The 10,171-nt window shown below is 40.3% G+C and overlaps 1 protein-coding gene across 2 annotated transcripts in view; it reads right to left on the bottom strand.

The window, feature by feature from the left end:
* Nucleotides 1-5,480: 5,480 nt before the first annotated feature.
* Nucleotides 5,481-10,171, bottom strand: part of ascc3 (activating signal cointegrator 1 complex subunit 3) — a 128,279-nt gene continuing 123,588 nt past the window's right edge. For both annotated transcript variants that reach the window (XM_047340758.1, XM_047340759.1), the window contains exons 40-42: nucleotides 9,560-9,766; nucleotides 7,938-8,113; nucleotides 5,481-7,001 (exon numbers count right to left, since the gene is read on the bottom strand). In XM_047340758.1, the coding sequence (XP_047196714.1) occupies nucleotides 6,854-7,001; nucleotides 7,938-8,113; nucleotides 9,560-9,766 (531 nt within the window). In that variant the 3' untranslated portion in view covers nucleotides 5,481-6,853. The remainder of the gene's footprint in view (nucleotides 7,002-7,937; nucleotides 8,114-9,559; nucleotides 9,767-10,171) is intronic.

Here is a 10,171-nt window from a genome sequence, read left to right as displayed (position 1 = left end):
TATTTTACCAGTTTACAGAATTAACGGATTATTCATGAATCGTCATCACATTATCTGCAGCACTAGATTATCACTTAAAGAGAACAACTCTCAGATTTGATGTCATTCAGCAGGCTGCAGGTGATTGTCCTCATCGATTGTAAAAAGCCGACCTTATGGAACATTATAATTCAATATTCTTTTACATTTTATTATTTCAAGTGTGAAATGTTTTCTAAACTTTTTCCAAATAGGAACATGATGATGATGATGATGATGACGATGAAGGTAGAGTGGGCACCCAGCACCACGTCTCTCTCTCTCTCTCTCCCTCTCTCTCTGATGGATCCAGTCTGCGGGGAGGAGATCTTGCTGATGCTGAAGGCGCTCGAGATCTTGACGCAGAGTTTAACCTTCGCTTCGACTCCACATTCACTGGTAATTGGACGACACGCGCCTGTGGACCATTTGGACCTGACAATCTAAAACGCTCCATATGGCGAAGTGTCCCTCCGAGCGGCCAGGACCTATGGCCGGAGCGGTCATGCTGATTGCATTGTTAAAAGATCTCTGTTATTTCCCTCAGAATTACTGACGCACACAGAGGTTTCTGCACGTGCTACAAATCTTTTCTTGAATGCAAAACCAACAATGTTGTGTGGACTCTGAAGTAGAAAGTTCCCCCACAGGACCACAGCAACATAAACATGACCGCGAAAATCATATTTTTTGATCAAGTAATACAACATAAATACTTGTTATATATTATTACATTACCATTATTAATGGCAGACTAGGTGTATGTGTAAAATGAGAAATACTTTGTAAATCTGCACCACTACAACACAACAACATCTGATGAGGAGCCTCCTGCTTCATGACTTAATGTGGAAGCTCTGTGTTTAAGATGAATGGTCCCTGTGACGTTCAGTGAAATCACCAGCCTGCAGCATTCCACCATTTAAATACTGTAGAAACGGACACAGTTCATTTGTACTGAAGTTTGAAACAATGTGTCTAACAAACACCTAAACAGAAAAACAAATCGAATAGGAATTAAACATATTAAGGACAAAGATAATTTTACTGAGGTCATAAATATTGTTATTAGATTATATCATATTATTTCACTGCACAACTCAACCATCAAATTAGTTTTTTTTTTACAATGGCTGCCAAATATCAACATTTTAATTAATGTACTCAAAAATAGGCCTAATTAATTATATGCATAAATATAATCAATAGATATAATAAATATTTTCACAATTTATTTGTTTTTAAAACATGGATGGATGTTATCTGCCAACACTATGGTTCACATTCCATTTTCATTACTCTTTTAATGCATCGTTTTGGATTAAAAACCTTTGATATATTTGGTAAACACAAATGATCAGTCATTGTTTGATATCTGGACTTGATAAGGTGAGTTATATTTATTTAAATCGTTTTTCCTCAAAGTTGAATGATGAGTTTCCTGTGAGAATGGACTTCTGTTGTTTCTCCGAGCTGCATTTGAGTTAATGCCAAGGGACTAAATGGGATTGAAACTGTATCACAGGATGACAGCGGCTGAGATCATTAGGATTTCAGGATCATTTCCCTCAAGCTGTTTCTCAATGTGTCTCATATCTTTTATTGTGACAGGGAGAATTAAAGTATCTAATATTTTATTCATGTATAAGTTTTTGTCGTACACTGCTGAGGATGCTCAGGTCATTTAAAACATTTCAAACAAAAGTATTAAAAGCACAGGTCAAATGAATTATGGCTTGATTCCATTTAGCTGCTCCAGCACAGTTTGTGCATGCTGGCTCACTGTGTCGATGTCTTAGTGCATGTGAATAGAACGGAGCCATCACATGACCATGACAAGTCACAATGTTCACTGTTGGAATGACACAGTAATGTCTCCTCAGTGTTGAGACACAAGCCTCCTTTAAACAGAGAGTCTGGGATATTATATCGTATAGAAGACCCCTCATTATACCAGCTCTGCTTGTTTACACTGAGCCAAACAGAGCCGGCATAATGCTGTGTGATTATAGACAGAGACATAACGTGAAACACACCATACACAGGCTGTGTCTGAAACGACCCATTCACTCCCCCCATACTCACTATAGAGAGACTTCTATGTAGAGGACTATATAAGAAAAGACCCTTTGGGACATTCTCTATCTGTAGTTGGTAATGACGTCATTGTCGTGGAATTATGACGTAAAACAACTACAACTTTGGCAGGTGGAAAATCCCATAATAGATTTTAAACATTTAGATCACACTTGACACTGAAAACATTGAGTTAAAAAGCACATTAATGACAATGTTTAAATGTGGAAATAAACTTGTTTGCCAGAGTTTTGTGCTGCTCTGCTCTTATTATGTACTTTACCACCTGAGCTCACATTGGTCTGGTACCGTTAATAAAAAAAGAACTTACACCATCAGAGATATTAGGGACATATGCTAAAACAAAACTAAAACAAACTCATCGGTCTGTGAAAATGCAGGCAAATAGAAACCTGTCTGTCTTTATCCTCACATAGTTTTGATAAGAAGAAACAGAATCACCAGAAAGAGAAAACCGAACCCTGCGGACCTCTCTCCTCTCTGCCATTTTTCTTCCTGTCAACGCCATGAGCACAATGCATGATGGTATATAGCTCGGTTATAGTGACCATTGGATGTGCACTACTTTTCATGATGCATTGTGAGAAGCAATGATTTCACTATATAGGAAATTTGACTTAAGGTTCAGACAGCCCTACATAAATGCAAATTCACCGTATAGTGGACCAGGTAATGATAAGTGAGTGCTTTCGGAGTGTCCTGCTATGACAGCTCTCCGTTTTCCAGAGATGTTGATCCAGCTCGGTGACTCTGCTGCCTTACAGTGCCCCCCCCCCATCCAGTGTTCAAACCTTTGCTACAGAACAATGTGGCGGGGAAAGGAGCCACATTCCTGCCTGGATCAGGCTCTGTGAAAGGCTCTGAAGACAGAAGGGTGCAGGTCAGGGTGATACTGTAGATGAGGGAATTGCTTTCATATCAGCAACTGCATTTTGAATATGATATTTCAGCCACGTGTTTTAGTTGTCTAACGCTAATCGCAGCGTATCATCAGGATCTGTAACTTCCAGTGATTCTCTTATATTCGGCAGCAGCTGAATTATTAGAGCCAGCACTGACATTCCATGTGGTTCATTTATATTCACGATGAGACGCAACCACCACAGCTGTGCACAGCTGACCGGGGCTGCTGCTGCTGCTGCTGCTTCACTCCAGAGAAGTGGGACATGGGGATACAGTAAATAAGAGCTACACATAGCGGAAAGTCTTTGACTCAACTTGTTTGGCCAACGCAGGAAAAATTAAGCATAAGCAACAGAAATGAGTGACACAAAGTTACCGGGTGGGATGTGATTGTACGAGTCAAGCTAAAGGGTCACCAGGTTTATCCTGTTGAGCTGCACATTGACACTGTTGTGTAGTATTTTCACTAGATGAGCTTTTTCACAGAAGCCATCTTGTTTGGCTTAGTCATAACTAAAGTCCTGTGTTTACTAAAATTGGGTGTTATCTACTTATTTACTCATGATTTGATGTCTAAATGGGTGCTGTGAAACTGGTTTACACCAGCACAGTTTAGTCTGAATATTCCAGTAGAGCGTCTAGCATATAGACAGTAAATAAAGACGGATGACGTGTCTCTGATTCCTCTCACTGTACAAAAAAAAAGTCTAAATATCCCAGATGGAGCCATGGTACCAAGGTCCCACTGATCTATACTCTCGACCAATCACAAGTCAGTCTCAGCTGTCAATCATGTCTTTTCACCATGTTTTTACTTATCATATCCAAATTTATCAGAAACAAGAACATGCATCAGTGTAAAATGACTTTGGTCTATGTCCCATCTGCTAACACGGAGGAGATCTTTACTGCAGCCTGCCCCCAGGGGGTGATCAAAATGTCTTTGCACATCATTTGTGCAGATTTATAAAAGCAAAACAAACATCTGTGCTTCGTTATCACTACTTATCTGATGTGTGACAGCTTGAGAATGAATGAAAAGAAAATTCTTTTGTTCTTCTTGCAACAATATGAACAAATGATGTGCAACTGACTCAGGAGTTTGGACACATTTGAACTTAAATATGGTTCTGAGGCCTGTGCTTGAAAATCTCATGTTTCACAGTCGAATCAGAATTAAGGGTGAGTGTGAAGGCTGAGTTAATATACAGTTAATATTATCCATTTTCACTTATTGTCCTGCAGGTAATAAGCATTCAATTCTTTATCATTTACGACTGCAGCTGTCTGGGCCCCCACAGCCATTCAAGTGTTAAAAGCTTCTGGTAAATGAACACACCAAACAAAGTGAACATTATTAACATGATTTGTAACAATTCTAGGGTTTTTTAAGGTGTCCTACAACCCATGTGCATGTATACAGGTCCACTGTTGTGTACTCATTGATGCATGGACAACAGAAATGATGCAAATATTCAAAAATACAAACATTCCCCACAAAACGGAATGATTTCAAAGCCATTTCTGTAAAACATTTCTTTACTAGCTCAGAAGGAGAAGCATCTGATTTGAAGTTTTGAGTTGGAGGATCCTGGGTGAAGTCCCAGCAGTGGAATGAAGTATTTTTCACCCAAACACACCTGCACTGAAATCTCTAACAGGTTAAATCAATTGCCAGCTTTCTCCTGTTTGACACAGTGAAACCCAACATGCTGCGGTTTAACTTGGAAACATTGTTGCAATTAAGATTTTTTGTTAAATACACAAAGACTATTCCATAACTCATGTGTTTGGATGTTCTCTGTCTTTTCCGTTGTGAACACGATGTCTCAGGAACTAATTGAGGTGTTTTCTTTAAACTTTCACTTGGACTGAAGAATGAATTGATTTGATTTTGGCCAAAAGTCACTGTCAAAATAGTTTTTTGGGCCATAATCATAATTCACAGGCTAATTATGACTAAATACACCTAAACCCTTTGTGTTCAATTCTTTCAAAGTGTGTTTTGGTTGTCCATCCATCTGCATGTCCATTGTTCCATCCCATTCTTCTGAATGCGATCACTCAGCAACGCTTTTATTACATCAGGCACAAATGTCCATTTGAGCTGGAGGATTAATGGATTAGATCCTGGTGGTCAAAGGGCAGAGGTCGAGGTCACGGTGACCCCAGGAAACACACTTTTGGTCATGACTCTAGAATTCATACGATACTAGTTACAACATGCACTTAATACCTTTCATTAAACTTCTTTCAAGTCTTAATTACATATATTAGTCTGTACAAACACGCAAACTGAAAGTGAAGCGTACAACCACAAGGCGGTGACTCTAGTTTCATGTGTTGTTTCAGAAGGACTACAGGCTCCACGCAGAACTTAACCTCAGGCTTAATCCTGAACCTATCGATGTGGCGGGTCAGGGTGCGGTGCCGTCACAGAGAAAACAATATGGAGAAAGGGGTTGTTTCAAGGTGGGTTTATTGATTATTCTCAGAACCGCGTCTTTGTTTGCTCCTCCCCTTTTTAAAGCAAAAAAAAAAAGAATATAAAACATAATTTCTGATATTTTCAACATCGTATTTCTGGATCAATCATCCATTTCTGATCTGTTAAACACACCAACACTGAGTCATACAGAAAACAGCTGATGTGTTGTTCCGTCGAGCTGAAACTGTAACGCATGTTGCATTCTGCCAACATCACATCACTTATTATACAGGTTTTATATGATAGTGTCCAGGAATATTTCAGTTTAGGTTAGAACAAATTACCAGTGGAAGTATACAGTAGGTAGTGTTACAGTCAAATGGCAGCATGAAGACAGGTTTATGATTTGAACTCCCTGGGGGATGGAAGCACTATAAGACTACAGTGAATATTTATCAATTATCTTGTGTATTTTCAGGCCAAACAATATTTAGTTTTGACAGGATGCTCAGGAAGCACTTTTTATCCTGGGTCTATGAAAAGAAAACAAATGGCTTGTTTACTCTGGAGTCGCCTCAGTCATGTATCTTGGCTGGAATTGATTATTATTATTTTTTGGAGTAAATGTGGAGCTCAGTTTTCCCCACACAAACCACAGTGGCATACAGAGTGGAAGTGAATGTTGGACTGCTGGGACGCCTCCTACAGTGGATGTGGTGGATGAACATGTGGTGTCTTCATCAAAGTAGAAAAGCCAACACAAACGAAAAAGGGAAACACTTGATTGTCCAACAGTGTCTGAGATTTGTAGAACTCAGAGGACAAGTTGTGTAAACCAATCCCTTTCAAACATCTGGAGGCTTTTAGTCTCACAGAGGTCACAGATGAGCGTGAAGAGGAATCTCAGAAACTAAGGACTGCTTCTGTTCTTCAAAGTTTAGCAAAAGAAAACTTCATTAATTGTGGATGGGACAGACTGGCTGTGAAAACAGAGAGTCCATCTGAAGTGGAACACAGTGTCCATCAGTGATGTTAATGAATCTGCTGAGATGTGGCCAGACGTTACACACACTTTAAAGCTCCAGCTCATAGAGAGCAGTGCAGCAGCAGCAGTTTGCCACCTGATATAATTCAGTGTTTAATTAGGTTCCATCAATAAAATAAAATAAGAAACCAAAATGTCACCTTCTTCACTGGTGCTAAATAATCTAAGAAATCAAAAATAAATGAGGCACAAATTTACCTTTTTTGCTAAAGCCTTAACAGACCAGAATGCAATGCGGTCACAACACATAAGAGATGAAGGCCACTGATCTGTGTCAGAAATGACACAGATCAGTGACATGTGTGAGATAAGAATCCCTCCTGTAACACAGTCACAGAGTCACAGAGTCGTGTTTTGTTTCCTCAGCTGCGGCGCTGGTCGGTCACTGAGTCGGACACCTCTGTGTTGACCTGGGCCGCGATGCTGGCAGGCGTTACATTCAGGTGGATGTCGTACTGCTGGTCCACACCCAGGTAGCTGTCACTCATCAGGTACAGCGTGTAGATGCACCTGAAACCACACGGGGCAACAGTTAGAGCGTTAACGTGGATACAACGGCCTGAAAGCAAATGTTGTTGGACATAGATTCATTTCACTGGAGGCCTTACACTACAAAGTCATTTTGTTTTTACATTCGTCTGAAGCTCATATTGTTCTTTGTACACTCAAGGTAAAAGCTAATACTCACACTGTGCTGTTCAATATGCATCACGGGATGAAAGTCAATGGCACCAAATGTGTATTAATCCACCACTGAAAGTAGTCCCCACTAAATGCATTGTTTCCTCCTGTTTGATGGACATTTGGTAGAAATAATCCTCCAGCTGTTTTATGAAATGCTTTAATAAATAACACTAAGTAGTATTGAGCTGTTTTATGAAAGGACTCAGCCTTGCCACAAACAGGCCTCAGTGTTTAGAAAGAATGAAGAGACAGATGAACACATTGTTGGGTTTTATCTTTAAAGCGGGACTTCCCACAGTTGAGTTCATTTTATGAGGTGGGGAATTCAAAGCAGTAAAACAATCTTTTAAATTCTGGAGAAATGATTGATGGTGCAAATGATTTATGATGTAATTCAGAGTCATTGCTTTTCAATAAGAATTAATCAAGCAGACATTCTCTTCTGCCAAATATCTCTCAGAAGTCCGTGATATTTCATGAATTTAATGACTAGTAGAGACCATGTCACAACCTGCAGCTTTGTCAGAAACTGTTGAACAAATGTGTTGGACTATAAACCTGTGACAACTATGAACTGCGACTAATCCAAAGTGTCTGGGAGACGAACGATGCAGTTCAAATTGTTTGACCTGCAACTGGTTTGGAGAGTAAAGGTGCACCGTGGACTGGTGCACTGTTCCCTCTGAATGATTGGATCTGGAGAGTGTGGAGAAAGCTTGTGTTTGTGTGTGGTTCAAATCTCCTGTTTGTTCAGCTTCTTACTTCCCAGTCTTCTCTGGTGTGTAGAAGGCCACCGACACGGACATGCGGTTGCGCACGTATCCAACCCGTTTGACCGCCAGCAGCTCCTTGCGATCCACTTCCCCCAATATCAGGAACCAGCCTTCATCCTTCGCCTTGGGAAACCTGGGAGCCTGGGCCTTACTGTCCTGCTTCCTCTGAAAACAACACACACACACTCACTGTACAGTCTGACAGAGCTAAAGAGGCTCACACATCTACTATGTCTGGTTCATTTGATAATGAGACCTCAGCTGAGGTGGCTCCTTGTTATTTAAGCATGAACCAGGTCTGAGATATATAATCTTGATGGGGAAACTCAACAGACACTGTGGAATGTGATGTGAAGCTCAACAACATCATGCAGCTGATATAGAAATCAGATTTACAATGAAAAGTAAGTTTGTTGTCTATTGTGAAACATGAGTGTATAACAGGCCCAAAACCCAGAGATACTTACAGAACAGTTTTTTTCTCCAACCTGATGACAATTAAATGTGTTGAACTCAAAAACAACTGCACTGACCAAATCAAAACACTAATTCCTGAATCGTATTTTCTTTTGGAGTGAGCTTTAATTTTAATAACAGTTACCAAGAGTGGGAAAAAGTCATAAACCACTTTGACTCCACTGTATTTCTTATATTTGAAAAGGCTGTGCACCAAACGGCAGCCACGTTTACATTTGCAGGGGTCGTTCAAGATACTTCACAAACCAGCCCCCCCAACGTCATGGAAGCACAACACTAAATCACTGCAGTGATAAGTAGCCACAACATCTGAAGATCAGTATATCTTTCTGAGACAGAGCTGCATCTGTGGCCAACATGCAAAGCAACCTGGACAAAGAAAACCAAGTTAAAAGGAGTCAAAAGATAATCTGCAGCTTTTTCAGTAGAGGGGATGTTCTATTTTCATTTTTACAATAATAAATAAGTCACTGGAAATCAAATTGTCAGCAACACAAGTTTAAGTATCAACGGCTCTGTTCTCCAAAGACACGTTGAAATCTGATTTGAGCAGCCAGAGCTTCTAGCCTGAGATGCATTTGTAGAAATCAGATTGGAAATGTAATTTGGATGCTTTTGCCGTCCAGACTTTCTAAAATCAATCGTATAATCTGCATATGCTAAAAAAATTGATTTGGGCTGACAGCCTGAACATGGCCAAAGTTCACAAACTGTAGATTTTCACCTGCTTTGAGCAAATCAAGTGATCACACCGATTCCATATATGAATTAAAACAAATAGGTATAATATTTACTCCTTTAGCTCTGTTTTGGTCTCCACCAACTCATGAAAATAACCTCTGGCTGCTCATCTGCTAAACCTCCGCTGTGTTCACCTGCTAGTTGCTAACTGTGTGTTCCACAGACAGAGCACAGTCGGTTGTCCCTGAAAGTGGCTTCATCACTACCAGTTACCACATTCACATTATGTGTGTCACACATGATCTATTCTTAATATAAACATATGGATTATTGCATCTTTAGGTTAGATATGCAGATACAATATATTTGAATAAATACACATTTCTATCATGTAAACAGAGCTAACACTGGTACATTGTAGTCTCTCGGTGGAAGGTGTGGAGACATACTGACCCTCTGTTGGCCCAGGTTGATGCGTCTCAGTGACACGTGCAGGACGTACTCCTGGTCAGCGTGGACACGCAGCCAGCGGCTCTCGTCTCTCAGGTTCGCTCCAGCTGCAGGTAGACGGATCTCCGTCTGCTCCTGCTTCTCCTCCCACCAGCCCTTCACACTCATCTCAACCTCCAGCACTGGGAGATGACTCAGGAAGGACCAAGCCTGACAAGGGAGGAAGAAGACGGTGATGAGGAGGAAGCCTTTCATGTCATTTTGTACTGAATACTAGTTGCTGATGACACATTTCATGGATTCATTGGATCAGTGTTTGCTGCTGTTATGACGCAGTGATTGGGTGTGTTGATGTTTGGGGTAGTGAGATGAGGAAGTGGGGCTCTTATCTTCAAAACTGTTTTGTCTTTACTGGTATTTTGTGTGTTTGTTAAAGAATTATTATAATTTGCCCATATATGCCCTGAGGTGGATATGGGTCAAATAATTTCAGTGGCTGGTAGAATTCTGGAACTCAAGTGCAATAGTGCAATATTCTGATAATTTCCAACCAACTGTAGAAAAAAGATGTCCATGTTTCTTGAAATGTTCTAATTTGACTCAGAAGTGATGCTC

The sequence above is a fragment of the Hippoglossus stenolepis genome, chromosome 8, assembly GCF_022539355.2.
Source record: "Hippoglossus stenolepis isolate QCI-W04-F060 chromosome 8, HSTE1.2, whole genome shotgun sequence".
Classification (NCBI taxonomy): Eukaryota; Metazoa; Chordata; class Actinopteri; order Pleuronectiformes; family Pleuronectidae; genus Hippoglossus; species Hippoglossus stenolepis.
Note: the sequence above shows the minus strand (reverse complement) of the source record. Positions and strands in the feature narration are given on the sequence as shown.